Below are 17,071 nucleotides of genomic sequence, written 5' to 3'. Positions count from 1 at the left end.
TGCTTCTTCCCCTCGTCATGCCTGGATAGGGACTAGGTTCTTCTGCTTCTTCCTCTCTTCATGCCTGGATAGGGACTAGGTTCTTCTGCTTCTTCCTCTCTTCATGCCTGGATAGGGACTAGGTTCTTCTGCTTCTTCCTCTCGTCATGCCTGGATAGGGACTAGGTTCTTCTGCTTCTTCCTCTCTTCATGCCTGGATAGGGACTAGGTTCTTCTGCTTCTTCCTCTCGTCATGCCTGGATAGGGACTAGGTTCTTCTGCTTCTTCCTCTCTTCATGCCTGGATAGGGACTAGGTTCTTCTGCTTCTTCCTCTCTTCATGCCTGGATAGGGACTAGGTTCTTCTGCTTCTTCCCCTCGTCATGCCTGGATAGGGACTAGGTTCTTCTGCTTCTTCCTCTCGTCATGCCTGGATAGGGACTAGGTTCTTCTGCTTCTTCCCCTCGTCATGCCTGGATAGGGACTAGGTTCTTCTGCTTCTTCCCCTCTTCATGCCTGGATAGGGACTAGGTTCTTCTGCTTCTTCCCCTCGTCATGCCTGGATAGGGACTAGGTTCTTCTGCTTCTTCCTCTCGTCATGCCTGGATAGGGACTAGGTTCTTCTGCTTCTTCCTCTCTTCATGCCTGGATAGGGACTAGGTTCTTCTGCTTCTTCCCCTCGTCATGCCTGGATAGGGACTAGGTTCTTCTGCTTCTTCCCCTCGTCATGCCTGGATAGGGACTAGGTTCTTCTGCTTCTTCCTCTCTTCATGCCTGGATAGGGACTAGGTTCTTCTGCTTCTTCCTCTCTTCATGCCTGGATAGGGACTAGGTTCTTCTGCTTCTTCCTCTCTTCATGCCTGGATAGGGACTAGGTTCTTCTGCTTCTTCCTCTCTTCATGCCTGGATAGGGACTAGGTTCTTCTGCTTCTTCCTCTCTTCATGCCTGGATAGGGACTAGGTTCTTCTGCTTCTTCCTCTCTTCATGCCTGGATAGGGACTAGGTTCTTCTGCTTCTTCCCCTAGTTTTTTCCAGGTTACATGGTCAGGACAAACATAGTTGCAGACGAGACCTTGGTCTCAATAAGATTCCCAGCAACAGAATAGTTAAATATGTTGTTTTTTCCTAGTGTGGTCAGAAAAACTCCTAGTTCCTAGACATGATACATTCTTGTCTTTGAAAATTACACCCACTTATACAGTATTTCCACATGCAGTTTTGTATTGATTCATGTATTGTTTGATTGTGTGTAGGTTTGCAGAGCCCAAGTCCAACATGTCATCAGTGAAGCAGCACTACCTGAACCAGTCCAGATACCTCCCTGGTAAAGTCCTGTGGTACTGAAACCTGTAGGGTCCAGATACCTCCCTGGTAAAGTTCTGTGGTACTGAAACCTGTAGGGTCCAGATACTTTTGGTCATGTAGTGTATGTGGACACCTGCTCGTCGTCGAACATCTCATTCCCATAGGCCGTCATTGTAAATAAGAATTTGTTTTTAACTGACTTCCCTGGTTAAATAAATAAATCAAAATTCCAAAGTCATGGGCATTATTAGGGAGTTGGTCCGCCCTTTGCTGCTATAACAGCCTCCACTCTTCTGGGAAGGCTTTCCACTAGATGTTGGAACATTGCTGCTATAACAGCCTCCACTCTTCTGGGAAGGCTTTCCACTAGATGTTGGAACATTGCTGCTATAACAGCCTCCACTCTTCTGGGAAGGCTTTCCACTAGATGTTGGAACATTGCTGCTATAACAGCCTCCACTCTTCTGGGAAGGCTTTCCACTAGATGTTGGAACATTGCTGCTATAACAGCCTCCACTCTTCTGGGAAGGCTTTCCACTAGATGTTGGAACATTGCTGCTATAACAGCCTCCACTCTTCTGGGAAGGCTTTCCACTAGATGTTGGAACATTGCTGCTATAACAGCCTCCACTCTTCAGGGAAGGCTTTCCACTAGATGTTGGAACATTGCTGCTATAACAGCCTCCACTCTTCTGGGAAGGCTTTCCACTAGATGTTGGGACATTGCTGCTATAACAGCCTCCACTCTTCTGGGAAGGCTTTCCACTAGATGTAGGAACATTGCTGCTATAACAGCCTCCACTCTTCTGGGAAGGCTTTCCACTAGATGTAGGAACATTGCTGCTATAACAGCCTCCACTCTTCTGGGAAGGCTTTCCACTAGATGTAGGAACATTGCTGCTATAACAGCCTCCACTCTTCTGGGAAGGCTTTCCACTAGATGTTGGAACATTGTTGCGAGGACTTGCTTCCATTCAGCCACAAGAACATTAGTGAGGTCGGGTACTGATGTTGGGCGATTAGGCCTGGCTCGCAGTCAGCGTTCCAATTCATTCCAAAGGTGTTTGATGGGGTTGAAGTCAGGGCTCTGTGCAGGCCAGTCAAGTTCTTCCACACTGATCTGAACAAACCATTTCTGTATGGACCTCACTTTTGTGCACTGGGGCATTGTCATGCTGAAACAGGAAAGGGTCTTCCCCAAACTGTTGCCACAAAGTTGGAAGCACAGAATCATCTAGAATGTCATTGTATGCTGTAGCTTTAAGATTTCCCTTCACTGGAACTAAGGGGCCCGAACCATGAAAAACAGCTCCAGACCATTATTCCTCCTCCACCAAACTTTACAGTTGGCACTATTCATTCTGGCAGGTAGCGTTCTCCTGGCATCCGCCAAAACCAGATTAGTCCGTCGGATTGCCAGATGGTGAAGCGTGATTCATCACTCCAGAGAATGTGTTTCCACTGCTCCAGAGTCCAATGGCAGCGAGCTTTACACCACTTGGCATTGCGCATGGTGATCTTCAGCACTCGGCGGTCCCGTTCTGTGAGCTTATGTGGCGTACCACTTCGCGGCTGAGCCATTGTTGCTCCTAGATGTTTCCACTTCACAATAATATCACCTACAGTTGACCGGAGCAGCTTCTGCGTTTTCTTGGCTGTGTGCTTAGGGTCGTTGTCCTGTCGGAAGGTGAACCTGGAGCAGGTTTTAATCAAGGGTCTCTCTGTACTTTGCTCTGTTCATCTTTCCCTCGATCCTGACTAGTCTCCAAGTCCCTGCTGCTGAAAAACATCCCCACAGCATGATGCTGCCACCACCATGCTTCACTGTAGGGCTTTCATCAAAAAAGGGAATCATGTTTCTCATGGTCTGAGAGTCCTTTAGATGCCTTTTGGCAAACTCCAAGCGGGCTGTCATGTGCCTTTTACTGAGGAGTGGCTTCTGTCTGGCCAATTTACCATAAAGGCCTGATTGGTGGAGTGCTGCAGAGACGGTTGTCCTTTTGGAAGGTTCTCCCATCTCCACAGAGGAACTCTGGCGCACTATCAAAGTGACCATCAGGTTCTTGGTCACCTCCCTGACCAAGACCCTTCTCCCCCGATTTTTCAGTTTGGTCAGGTGGCCAGCTCTAGGAAGAGTCTTGGTGGCTCCAAACTTCTTCCATTTAAGAATGATGGAGGCCACTGTGTTCTTGGGGACCTTCAATGCTGCAGAAATGTTTTGGTACCCTTCCCAGATCTGTGCCTCGATACAATCCTGTCTCGGAGCTCTAAGGACAATTCCTTCAACCTCATGGCTTAGTTTTTGCTCTGACATGCACTGTCAACTGTGGGACCTTATATAGACAGGTGTGTGCCTTTCCAAAAAAAAAAAAAAATCTAATTTATTTATATAGCCCTTCGTACATCAGCTGATATATCAAAGTGCTGTACAGAAACCCAGCCTAAAACCCCAAACAGCAAGCAATGCATGTGAAAGAAGCACGGTGGCTAGGAAAAACTCCCTAGGAAAAACTCCCTAGAAAGGCCAAAAACCTAGGAAGAAACCTAGAGAGGAACCAGGCTATGAGGGGTGGCCAGTCCTCTTCTGGCTGTGCAGGGTGGATATTATAACAGAACATGGTCAAAGATGTTAAAATGTTCATAAATGACCAGCATGGTCAAATAATAATAATCATAGTAGTTGTCGAGGGTGCAACAAGCACGTCCGGTGAACAGGTCAGGGTTCCATAGCCGCAGGCAGAACAGTTGAAACTGGAGCAGCAGCACGACCAGGTGGACTGGGGACAGCAAGGAGTCATCATGCCAGGTAGTCCTGAGGCATGGTCCTAGGGCTCAGGTCCTCCGAGAGAAAGACAGAAAGAGACAAAGAGAGAATTAGAGAGAGCATATTTAAATACACACAGGACACCGGATAAGACAAGAGAAATACTCCAGATGTAACAGACTGACCCTAGCCCCCCGACACATAAACTACTGCAGCATAAATACTGGAGGCTGAGACAGGAGGGATCAGAAGACACTGTGGCCCCATCCGATGATACCCCCGGACAGGGCCGGACAGGGCCAAACAGGCAGGATATAACCCCACCCACTTTGCCAAAGCACAGCCCCCACACCACTAGAGGGATGTCTCCAACCACCAACTTACCGTCCTAAGACAAGGCCGAGTATAGCCCACAACGATCTCCGCCATGGCACAACCCAAGGGGGGGGCGCCAACCCAGACAGGAAGACCACGTCAGTGACTCAACCCACTCAAGTGACGCACCCCTCCCATGGACGGCATGGAAGAACACCAGTAAGCCAGTGACTCAGCCCCTGTAATAGGGTTAGAGGCAGAGAATCCCAGTGGAAAGAGGGGAACCGGCAAGGCAGAGACAGCAAGGGCGGTTCGTTGCTCCAGCCTTTCCGTTCACCTTCACACTCCTGGGCCAGACTATACTTAATCATAGGACCTACTGAAGAGATAAGTCTTCAGTAAAGACTTAAAGGTTGAGACTGAGTCTGCGTCTCTCACATTGGTAGGCAGACCATTCCATAAAAATGGAGCTCTATAGGAGAAAGCCCTACCTCCAGCCGTTTGCTTAGAAATTCTAGGGACAATTAGGAGGCCTGCGTCTTGTGACCGTAGCGTACGTGTAGGTATGTACGGCAGGACCAAATCGGAAAGATAGGTAGGAGCAAGCCCATGTAATGCTTTGTAGGTTAGCAGTAAAACCTTGAAATCAGCCCTTGCCTTAACAGGAAGCCAGTGTAGGGAGGCTAGCACTGGAGTAATATGATCAAATTTTTTGGTTCTAGTCAGGATTCTAGCAGCCGTATTTAGCACTAACTGAAGTTTGTTTAGTGCTTTATCCGGGTAGCCGGAAAGTAGAGCATTGCAGTAGTCCAGCCTAGAAGTAACAAAAGCATGGATTAATTTTTCTGCGTCATTTTTGGACAGAAAGTTTCAGATTTTTGCAATGTTACGTAGATGGAAGAAAGCTGTCCTTGAAACAGTCTTGATATGTTCTTCAAAAGAGAGATCAGGGTCCAGAGTAACGCCGAGGTCCTTCACAGTTTTATTTGAGACGACTGTACAACCATCCAGATTAATTGTCAGATTCAACAGAAGATCTCTTTGTTTCTTGGGACCTAGATCAAGCATCTCTGTTTTGTCCGAGTTTAAAAGTAGAACGTTTGCAGCCATCCACTTCTTTATGTCTGAAACACAGGCTTCTAGCGAGGGCAATTTTGGGGCTTCACCATGTTTCATTGAAATGTACAGCTGTGTGTCGTCCGCATAGCAGTGAAATTTAACATTATGTTTTCGAATGACATCCCCAAGAGGTAAAATATATAGTGAAAACAATAGTGGTCCTAAAACGGAACCTTGAGGAACACCGAAATTTACAATTGATTTGTCAGAGGACAAACCAGAGACAAACTGATATCTTTCCGACAGATAAGATCTAAACCAGGCCAGAACTTGTCCATGTAGACCAATTTGGGTTTCCAATCTCTCCAAAAGAATGTGGTGATCGATGGTATCAAAAGCGGCACTAAGATCTAGGAGCACGAGGACAGATGGAGAGCCTCGGTCTGACGCCATTAAAAGGTCATTTACCACCTTCACAAGTGCAGTCTCAGTGCTATGATGGGGTCTAAAACCAGACTGAAGCATTTCGTATACATTGTTTGTCTTCAGGAAGGCAGTGAGTTGCTGTGCAACAGCTTTTCTAACATTTGAGAGGAATGGAAGATTCGATATAGGCCGATAGTTTTTTATAATTTCTAGGTCAAGATTCGTCTTTTTCAAGAGAGGCTTTATTACTGCCACTTTTAGTGAGTTTGGTACACATCCGGTGGATAGAGAGCCGTTTATTATGTTCAACATAGGAGGGCCAAGCACAGGAAGCAGCTCTTTCAGTAGTTTAGTTGGAATAGGGTCCAGTATGCAGCTTGAGGGTTTGGAGGCCATGATTATTTTCATCATTGCGTCAAGAGATATAGTACTAAAACACTTTAGTGTCTCCCTTGATCCTAGGTCCTGGCAGAGTTGTGCAGACTCAGGACAATGGAGCTTTGGAGGAATACCCAGATTTAAAGAGGAGTCCGTAATTTGCTTTCTAATGATCATGATCTTTTCCTCAAAGAAGTTCATAAATTTATTACTGCTGAAGTGAAAGCCATCCTCCATTTGCAAATGCTGCTTTTTAGTTAGCTTTGCGACAGTATCAAAAAGAAATTTCGGATTGTTCTTATTTTCCTCAATTAAGTTGGAAAAATAGGATGATCGAGCAGCAGTGAGGGCTCTTCGATACTGCACGGTACTGTCTTTCCAAGCTAGTCGGAAGACTTCCAGTTTGGTGTGGCGCCATTTCCGTTCCAATTTTCTGGAAGCTTGCTTCAGAGCTCGTGTATTTTCTGTATACCAGGGAGCTAGTTTCTTATGACAAATGTTTTTAATTTTTAGGGGTGCAACTGCATCTAGGGTATTGCGCAAGGTTAAATTGAGTTCCTCGGTTAGGTGGTTAACTGATTTTTGTCCTCTGACGTCCTTGGGTAGGCAGAGGGAGTCTGGAAGGGCATCAAGGATCATGTCCAATCAATTTAATTTACCTCAGCTGGACTCCAATCAAGTTGTAGAAACATCTCAAGGATGATCAATCGAAACAGGATGCAACTAAGCTCAGTTTAGAGTGTCATAGCAAAGGCTCTGAATACTTGTAAGGTATTTTTTTTTTATACGTTTGCAAAAATTCTAAAAACCTGTTTTCACTTCGTGATTATGGGGTATTGTATGTAGATTGATGAGAAAGAAATGGAGTTAATCAATTTTAGAATAAGGCTGTAACATAACAAAATGTAGAAAAAGGGAAGGGGTCTGAATAGTTTTCGATTGCACTGTAGATACATCTCTGTTACCTGTCCTGTGCTCAACCAAGTCTCTCTCTCTGTCCTCTCTCTCTGTCCTCCCTCTCTCTGTCCTCCCTCTCTCTCTGTCGTCTCTCTCTCTGTCGTCTCTCTCTGTCGTCTCTCTCTCTCTCTGTCTGTTCTCCCTCTCTGTCCTCTCTCCCTCTCTGTCCTCTCTCCCTCTCTGTCCTCTCTCCCTCTCCGTCCTCTCTGTCCTCTCTCTCTCCCTGTCCTTTCTCTCTGTTGTCTCTCTCCCTCGGTCTGATCCAGGCGTGAACCCTAAGACCAACAAGAGCAGCTTTCTGACAAGCCAGCAGCAGCTTGGAAGGAGTGTGTGGGCCAACTCCTCTTTAACCAGGGCACATGGAGCAGGACTGCCACTTACTAAAGGTAATAATAATTCACATCACTGATTTTTTATTTTATTACACATATACAGTACAGTTAAATCCCATTCATGTCCGGCTTTATTGTCCCAGTAGGGACATTCATTGTACAGCCAGGAGTTTACTAAATATACTATACGTATACAGCATATAGTTACACTTGACAAGGACGTACTGTACATTAGGGTGTCCAATTACATTTTAGTCATTTTAGCAGACGCTCTTATCCAGAGCGACTTACAGTAGTGAGTGCATACGTTTCATTTATTTATTTATTTATTTGTACTGGCCCCCCCGTGGGAATCAAACCCACAACCCTGGCGTTGCAAACACCATGCTCTACCAACTGAGCCACAGGGAAGACATTTCCCTGTTAAAAACACTTCTTCTGACCAATGTCTCTATCATCATCCGTTCAAAAGTTAATTTTTTTTACCCTTGTAGGATGGCCAGAATTAGGGTGACTAAATCAGTGGAGGTCAGAGAGAAGAAGGGGTCAAAAATTACACCACTCCTTTATTCATGACATCAGGAGAAAGTATAAAATCCTTCACTCCAGTAGCAGTAGGAGATCAAATGTCTGATAGCAGTAGGGAGATCAAATGTCTGATAGCAGTAGGAGATCAAATGTCTGAGAGCAGTAGGAGATCAAATGTCTGATAGCAGTAGGAGATCAAATGTCTGATAGCAGTAGGAGATCAAATGTCTGATAGCAGTAGGAGATCAAATGTCTGATAGCAGTAGGAGATCAAATGTCTGATAGCAGTAGGAGATCAAATGTCTGATAGCAGTAGGGAGATCAAATGTCTGATAGCAGTAGGAGATCAAATGTCTGATAGCAGTAGGAGATCAAATGTCTGATAGCAGTAGGAGATCAAATGTCTGATAGCAGTAGGAGATCAAATGTCTGATAGCAGTAGGGAGATCAAATGTCTGATAGCAGTAGGGAGATCAAATGTCTGATAGCAGTAGGAGATCAAATGTCTGTCCCAGATAGCAGTAGGAGATCAAATGTCTGATAGCAGTAGGAGATCAAATGTCTGATAGCAGTAGGAGATCAAATGTCTGATAGCAGTAGGAGATCAAATGTCTGTCCCAGATAGCAGTAGGAAGATCAAATGTCTGATAGCAGTAGGAGATCAAATGTCTGATAGCAGTAGGAGATCAAATGTCTGATAGCAGTAGGAGATCAAATGTCTGATAGCAGTAGGAGATCAAATGTCTGATAGCAGTAGGAGATCAAATGTCTGATAGCAGTAGGAGATCAAATGTCTGATAGCAGTAGGAGATCAAATGTCTGATAGCAGTAGGAGATCAAATGTCTGATAGCAGTAGGAGATCAAATGTCTGATAGCAGTAGGAGATCAAATGTCTGATAGCAGTAGGAGATCAAATGTCTGATAGCAGTAGGGAGATCAAATGTCTGATAGCAGTAGGAGATCAAATGTCTGATAGCAGTAGGAGATCAAATGTCTGATAGCAGTAGGAGATCAAATGTCTGTCCCAGATAGCAGTAGGAGATCAAATGTCTGATAGCAGTAGGGAGATCAAATGTCTGATAGCAGTAGGAGATCAAATGTCTGATAGCAGTAGGAGATCAAATGTCTGATAGCAGTAGGAGATCAAATGTCTGATAGCAGTAGGAGATCAAATGTCTGATAGCAGTAGGAGATCAAATGTCTGTCCCAGATAGCAGTAGGAGATCAAATGTCTGATAGCAGTAGGGAGATCAAATGTCTGATAGCAGTAGGAGATCAAATGTCTGATAGCAGTAGGAGATCAAATGTCTGATAGCAGTAGGAGATCAAATGTCTGATAGCAGTAGGAGATCAAATGTCTGATAGCAGTAGGAGATCAAATGTCTGATAGCAGTAGGAGATCAAATGTCTGATAGCAGTAGGAGATCAAATGTCTGATAGCAGTAGGAGATCAAATGTCTGATATCAGTAGGAGATCAAATGTCTGATAGCAGTAGGGAGATCAAATGTCTGATAGCAGTAGGATATCAAATGTCTGATAGCAGTAGGAGATCAAATGTCTGATAGCAGTAGGGAGATCAAATGTCTGATAGCAGTAGGAGATCAAATGTCTGATAGCAGTAGGAGATCAAATGTCTGATAGCAGTAGGAGATCAAATGTCTGATAGCAGTAGGAGATCAAATGTCTGATAGCAGTAGGAGATCAAATGTCTGATAGCAGTAGGAGATCAAATGTCTGATAGCAGTAGGAGATCAAATGTCTGATAGCAGTAGGAGATCAAATGTCTGATAGCAGTAGGAGATCAAATGTCTGTCCCAGATAGCAGGTGGAGATATATACAGGGGGTACCTGTACATAGTCAATGTGCAGGGGCACCGGTTAGTCGAGGTAATTGAGGTAATATGTACATGTAGGTAGAGGTAAAGTGACTATCCATAGATAATAAAAGGAGAGTAGCAGCAGCGTAAAAGAGGGGAGGGGCAATGCAAATAGTCTGGGTAGCCATTTGATTAGCTGTTCAGGAGTCTTATGGCTTGGGGGGGTAGAAGCTGTTTAGAAGCCTCTTGGACCTAGACTTGGTGCATCGGTACCGCTTGCCGTGCGGTAGCAGAGAGAACAGTCTATGACTTGGGTGACTGGAGTCTCTGACAATTTTTAGGGCCTTCCTCTAAATGAACCTAGTAATGTCATATAGACTATTCAGTAAATAGTTAATCTCTGATTTGAGACATATAGAAATAGCTAACTGTAATATTTGTGCTGTTTGGTTTATTGATGTAGCAGAGTTAAAGAGTGTTATTTATTTCCAGATAACTTCCTGAGTAACACCTACAACCCTGGCAGCAGTAGCATGTCATCGTTTCAGAAGGAGATGGGATCAGCTGGACACAGGACCCATCACCTAGCAACCGCTGGACACAGGACCCATCACCTAGCAACCGCAGGAGGCAACTCTGCCAGTAAGTCTCAGACCAGACAGACAGACCAGACAGACAGACCAGACAGACAGACCAGACAGACACCATAGTCATTCGCCCTTCAGATGGTTTACGTGCCATTTATTTACAGTATTCAATTTAAAAAAAACATCTACTCTATCTTCCATGTCTTTATTTCCTTAACTTCCTCTGTCTTTCTGAACTATTTTCCTAGTTGACCTGAATGAAACTCTTGGGTTGTGTTGAGGAGACAGAATGAGACTCCTGGGTTGGGTTGAGGAGACAGAATGAAACTCCTGGGTTGTGTTGAGGAGACAGAATGAGACTCCTGGGTTGGGTTGAGGAGACAGAATGAGACTCCTGGGTTGGGTTGAGGAGACAGAATGAGACTCCTGGGTTGGGTTGAGGAGACAGAATGAGACTCCTGGGTTGTGTTGAGGAGACAGAATGAAACTCCTGGGTTGGGTTGAGGAGACAGAATGAGACTCCTGGGTTGGGTTGAGGAGACAGAATGAGACTCCTGGGTTGGGTTGAGGAGACAGAATGAGACTCCTGGGTTGGGTTGAGGAGACAGAATGAAACTCCTGGGTTGAGGAGACAGAATGAAACTCCTGGGTTGTGTTGAGGAGACAGAATGAGACTCCTGGGTTGGGTTGAGGAGACAGAATGAGACTCCTGGGTTGGGTTGAGGAGACAGAATGAGACTCCTGGGTTGGGTTGAGGAGACAGAATGAGACTCCTGGGTTGGGTTGAGGAGACAGAATGAGACTCCTGGGTTGGGTTGAGGAGACAGAATGAGACTCCTGGGTTGGGTTGAGGAGACAGAATGAGACTCCTGGGTTGGGTTGAGGAGACAGAATGAAACTCCTGGGTTGTGTTGAGGAGACAGAATGAGACTCCTGGGTTGGGTTGAGGAGACAATGAGACTCCTGGGTTGAGGAGACAGAATGAAACTCCTGGGTTGTGTTGAGGAGACAGAATGAAACTCCTGGGTTGGGTTGAGGAGACAGAATGAGACTCCTGGGTTGGGTTGAGGAGACAGAATGAGACTCCTGGGTTGGGTTGAGGAGACAGAATGAAACTCCTGGGTTGGGTTGAGGAGACAGAATGAGACTCCTGGGTTGGGTTGAGGAGACAGAATGAGACTCCTGGGTTGGGTTGAGGAGACAGAATGAGACTCCTGGGTTGTGTTGAGGAGACAGAATGAGACTCCTGGGTTGGGTTGAGGAGACAGAATGAGACTCCTGGGTTGGGTTGAGGAGACAGAATGAGACTCCTGGGTTGGGTTGAGGAGACAGAATGAGACTCCTGGGTTGGGTTGAGGAGACAGAATGAGACTCCTGGGTTGGGTTGAGGAGACAGAATGAAACTCCTGGGTTGTGTTGAGGAGACAGAATGAGACTCCTGGGTTGGGTTGAGGAGACAGAATGAGACTCCTGGGTTGAGGAGACAGAATGAAACTCCTGGGTTGTGTTGAGGAGACAGAATGAAACTCCTGGGTTGTGTTGAGGAGACAGAATGAGACTCCTGGGTTGGGTTGAGGAGACAGAATGAGACTCCTGGGTTGAGGAGACAGAATGAAACTCCTGGGTTGTGTTGAGGAGACAGAATGAAACTCCTGGGTTGTGTTGAGGAGGGCACCGAACATTTCATGAATAGAGCTGACATGATTCCTTACTATACATTCAATAGCAGCATCTCTGTTCTACCTAATATATTTCTATCTGAACGTTCCACAACGATGTACCCGTCTGAACAAGGGGCTTCCCGCTCTAACTTCTCCACTTTGATCTGACAGAGTACGAGGGATGGAAGTCCATGAATCCTCAGATCCCTGGATCTTCTAGCCTCAACGGCAACGGTGGAGGGAAGAACCCCTCGTCCAGACCTCCTACTATCCAGCCTGTACACGGACGGGTGGACTGGGCCACCAAGTACGGAGGAGGCCACCGGTAGCACAGCCCACTGGAGCCATATGACTGAGAAGAGTAGCCACTGTAGCCATATGACTGAGAAGAGTAGCCACTGGAGCCATATGACTGAGAAGAGTAGCCATTTATCCCACTGTAGCCATATGACTGAGAAGAGTAGCCATTTATCCCACTGGAGCCATATGACTGAGAAGAGTAGCCATTGATCCCACTGTAGCCATATGACTGAGAAGAGTAGCCATTGATCCCACTGTAGCCATATGACTGAGAAGAGTAGCCATTGATCCCACTGTAGCCATATGATTGAGAAGAGTAGCCATTGACGGTGTACTTCCTGAATTGAAATGGAATTGATTCCGACCCTGGTGGGCATTAGAACAGGCAGAACTGTTTCCCCCCTATTGAGAATCAAATATAAGTTTTATTCATAAAAAGTACCCCAAAAAAAAGCTTGGTCTGGACATTTCTTGAGAACATCTTCGATAAAGTCCTTATCAGTGTTTTTCTTCTTGCTGAATACTTTTCAGTGTCATTGTATGAGGAGAAAAACCTATTGTTTTGCATTTTCCATATATGATTTTGATTTCTAGTCATGTGTAAAATGTTGAGAATATCTATATTTTTTTTTATGTGTAATCTTTCAAAATTAATAACTATTTCAATGTAGTACATTGACAGAGAGCAACAGTGAATCATTCTCTGGACACACGCGTCGACTGAGACAAACTTTCATGAATATGGATATTTTCATACATGACATGCTTGTCTAGAGAGGTTTCATTTGTCAGTGTTTCTTTACATGAATGTCAATTCTGGCATCAAATTACTGTGTATATAAAATACATAAACAGTGAATTTAAAACATTGAAATTCCTAGATTGCACCCGTTTATGAGTCATGTGGATTGTCTTAAGATGGCGCCGGAGAAGAAGGCTGACGTTTTGTGTGTCCCCAACCAATTATTTTTTTTTAACTTATTTTGTACATAATGTTGCCGCTACCGTCTCTTATGACCAAAAATAACTTCTGGGCGTCAGGACTGCGATTACTCACCACGGACTGGCAGAATCCTTTTTTTCCTTTAACGAGTCCGACGAGCCCGACGTGAATGATATACTGCTTTCTCGGGAACAGGCCCCAGATCCCCGTGATTTGCGCGAAGAGGAGGCGGAGAAAAAGGGGGCCAGAGGGTGGGGCTGCCTTCTGAGAATTCGTAGGTGATCGAATAAACTCCCACTTCCTTCAATTCTGCTAGCAAACGTGGAATCTTTGGAGAATAAAATCGATGACCTACGCAGAAGATAAAACTATCAACGGGACATTAAAAACTGTAATATCTTATGCTTCACGGAGTCGTTGCTGAACGGCGACACTATCAACATACAGCTGGCTGGTTATACGCTGCACAGGCAGGATAGAACAGTGGCGTCTGGTAAGACAAAGGGCGGAGGATTATGTATTTTTGTAAATAACAGCTGGTGCACGATATCTAAAGAAGTCTTGAGCTATTGCTCGCCTGAGGTAGAGTATCTCATGATAAACTGTAGACCCCACTATCTACCTAGAGAGTTTTCATCTGTATTTTTCATAGCTGTTTACATACCACCACAGACAGAGGCTGGCACTAAGACCGCATTGAATGAGCTGTATTCAGCCATAAGCAGAAACAAGAAAACGCTCACCCAGAGGTGGCGCTCCTAGTGGCCGGGGACTTTAATGCAGGGAAACTTAAATCAGTTTTACCTCATTTCTATCAGCATGTCACATGTGCAACCAGAGGGGGAAAAAACTCTAGACCACCTTTACTCCACGTACAAAGCTCTCCCTCGCCCTCCATTTGGCAAATCTGACCATAATTCTATCCTCCTGATTCCTGGTTACAGGCAAACATTAAAGCAGGAAGCACCAGTGACTAGATCAATAAAAAAAGTGGTCAGATGAAGCAGATGCTAAGCTACGGGACTGTTTTGCTAGCACAGACTGGAATATGTTCCAGGATTCCTCCGATGGCATTGAGGAGTACACCATATCAGTCACTGGCTTCATCAATAATCGATGACGTTGTCCCCACAGTGACCGTAAGTACATACCCCAACTAGAAGCCATGGATTACAGGCAACATCCGCACTGAGCTAAAGGCTAGAGCTGCCGCTTTCAAGGAGCGGGACTCTAACTGGGAAGCTGATAAGAAATCCCGCTATGCCCTCTGGCGAACCATCAAACAGGAAAAGCATCAATACGGGACGAAGATCGAATTGTACTACACCGGCTCTGATGCTCGTCGGATGTGGCAGGGCTTACAAACTATTACAAATCAAATCAAATGTATTTATATAGCCCTTCGTACATCAGCTGATATTCTCAAAGTGCTGTACAGAAACCCAGCCTAAAACCCCAAACAGCAAGCAAAGCATGTGAAAGAAGCACGGTGGCTAGGAAAAACTCCCTAGGAAAAACTCCCTAGAAAGGCCAAAAACCTAGGAAGAAACCTAGAGAGGAACCAGGCTATGAGGGGTGGCCAGTCCTCTTCTGGCTGTGCAGGGTGGATATTATAACAGAACATGGTCAAAATGTTAAAATGTTAAAATGTTCATAAATGACCAGCATGGTCAAATAATAATAATCATAGTAGTTGTCGAGGGTGCAACAAGCACGTCCGGTGAACAGGTCAGGGTTCCATAGCCGCAGGCAGAACAGTTGAAACTGGAGCAGCAGCACGGCCAGGTGGACTGGGGACAGCAAGGAGTCATCATACCAGGTAGTCCTGAGGCATGGTCCTAGGGCTCAGGTCCTCCGAGAGAAAGACAGAAAGAGAGAATTAGAGAGAGCATATTTAAATACACACAGGACACCGGATAAGACAAGAGAAATACTCCAGATGTAACAGACTGACCCTAGCCCCCCGACACATAAACTACTGCAGCATAAATACTGGAGGCTGAGACAGGAGGGATCAGAAGACACTGTGGCCCCATCCGATGATACCCCCGGACAGGGACAAACAGGCAGGATATAACCCCACCCACTTTGCCAAAGCACAGCCCCCACACCACTAGAGGGATGTCTCCAGCCACCAACTTACCGTCCTAAGACAAGGCCAAGTATAGCCCACAACGATCTCCGCCATGGCACAACCCAAGGGGGGGGCGCCAACCCAGACAGGAAGACCACGTCAGTGACTCAACCCACTCAAGTGACGCACCCCTCCCATGGACGGCATGGAAGAACACCAGTAGGCCAGTGACTCAGCCCCTGTAAAAGGGTTAGAGGCAGAGAATCCCAGTGGAAAGAGGGGAACCGGCAAGGCAGAGACAGCAAGGGCGGTTCGTTGCTCCAGCCTTTCCGTTCACCTTCACACTCCTGGGCCAGACTATACTTAATCATAGGACCTACTGAAGAGATAAGTCTTCAGTAAAGACTTAAAGGTTGAGACTGAGTCTGCGTCTCTCACATTGGTAGGCAGACCATTCCATAAGAATGGAGCTCTATAGGAGAAAGCCCTACCTCCAGCCGTTTGCTTAGAAATTCTAGGGACAATTAGGAGGCCTGCGTCTTGTGACCGTAGCGTACGTGTAGGTATGTACGGCAGGACCAAATCGGAAAGATAGGTAGGAGCAAGCCCATGTAATGCTTTGTAGGTTAGCAGTAAAACCTTGAAATCAGCCCTTGCCTTAACAGGAAGCCAGTGTAGGGAGGCTAGCACTGGAGTAATATGATCCAATTTTTTGGTTCTAGTCAGGATTCTAGCAGCCGTATTTAGCACTAACTGAAGTTTATTTAGTGCTTTATCCGGGTAGCCGGAAAGTAGAGCATTGCAGTAGTCCAGCCTAGAAGTAACAAAAGCATGGATAAATTTTTCTGCGTCATTTTTGGACAGAAAATTTCTGATTTTTGCAATGTTACGTAGATGGAAAAAAGCTGTCCTTGAAACAGTCTAATACAAACTACAAAGAGAAGCACAGCCGAGAGCTGCCCAGTGACACAAGCCTACCAGACGAGCTAAACTACTTCTATGCTCGCTTCGAGGCAAATAACACTGAAACATACATGAGAGCACCAGCTGTTCCGGAAGACTATGTGATCACACTCTCCTCAGCCGATGTGAGTAAGCCCTTTAAACAGGGATGGCGGACTATGTATTTTTGTAAATAACAGCTGGTGCATGATATCTAAGGAAGTCTCGAGCTATTGCTCGCCACAGGGCCTGACAAATTACCACGATGTGTACTGCGAGCATGCGCTGACCAACTGGCAAGTGTCTTCACTGACATTTGCAGCCTCTCCTTGAGGCTGGTGAGGGTAGGTAACAACACATCCACCACGCTGATCCTCAAAACAGGGGCCCCTCAGGGGTGCGTACTCAGTCCCCTCCTGTAATCTCTGTTCACTCATGACTGCACTGCCAGGCACGACTCCAACACCATCATTAAGTTTGCCGATGACACAACAGTGGTAGGCCTGAGCACAGACAACGATGAGACAGCCTATAGGGAGGAGGTCAGAGACCTGGCCGTGTGGTGCCAGGACAACAACCTCTCCCTCAATGTGATCAAGACAAAGGAGATGATTGTGGACTACAGGAAAAAGAGGACCAAGCACGCCCCCATTCTCATCGGCGGGGCTGTAGTGGAGCAGGTTGAGAGCTTCAAGTTCCTTG

The 17,071-nt window shown here is 45.8% G+C and overlaps 1 protein-coding gene across 6 annotated transcripts in view; it reads left to right on the top strand.

Annotated features, from left to right (window-relative positions):
- Positions 1 to 13,284, top strand: part of LOC106596460 (serine/threonine-protein kinase MAK) — a 52,388-nt gene extending 39,104 nt beyond the window's left edge. For all 6 annotated transcript variants that reach the window (XM_082973194.1, XM_082973192.1, XM_082973195.1 and 3 more), the window contains 4 exons: positions 1,233 to 1,303; positions 7,450 to 7,569; positions 10,355 to 10,504; positions 12,282 to 13,284. In XM_082973194.1, coding sequence (XP_082829320.1) covers positions 1,233 to 1,303; positions 7,450 to 7,569; positions 10,355 to 10,504; positions 12,282 to 12,439 — 499 coding nt within the window. In that variant the 3' untranslated portion in view covers positions 12,440 to 13,284. The remainder of the gene's footprint in view (positions 1 to 1,232; positions 1,304 to 7,449; positions 7,570 to 10,354; positions 10,505 to 12,281) is intronic.
- Positions 13,285 to 17,071: the final 3,787 nt, after the last annotated feature.

The sequence above is a fragment of the Salmo salar genome, chromosome 03, assembly GCF_965601325.2.
Source record: "Salmo salar chromosome 03, fSalSal1, whole genome shotgun sequence".
In the NCBI taxonomy this organism is placed as follows: Eukaryota; Metazoa; Chordata; class Actinopteri; order Salmoniformes; family Salmonidae; genus Salmo; species Salmo salar.
The sequence above is the reverse complement of the archived record's forward strand: the minus strand, read 5'-3'. Positions and strand labels throughout refer to the sequence as shown.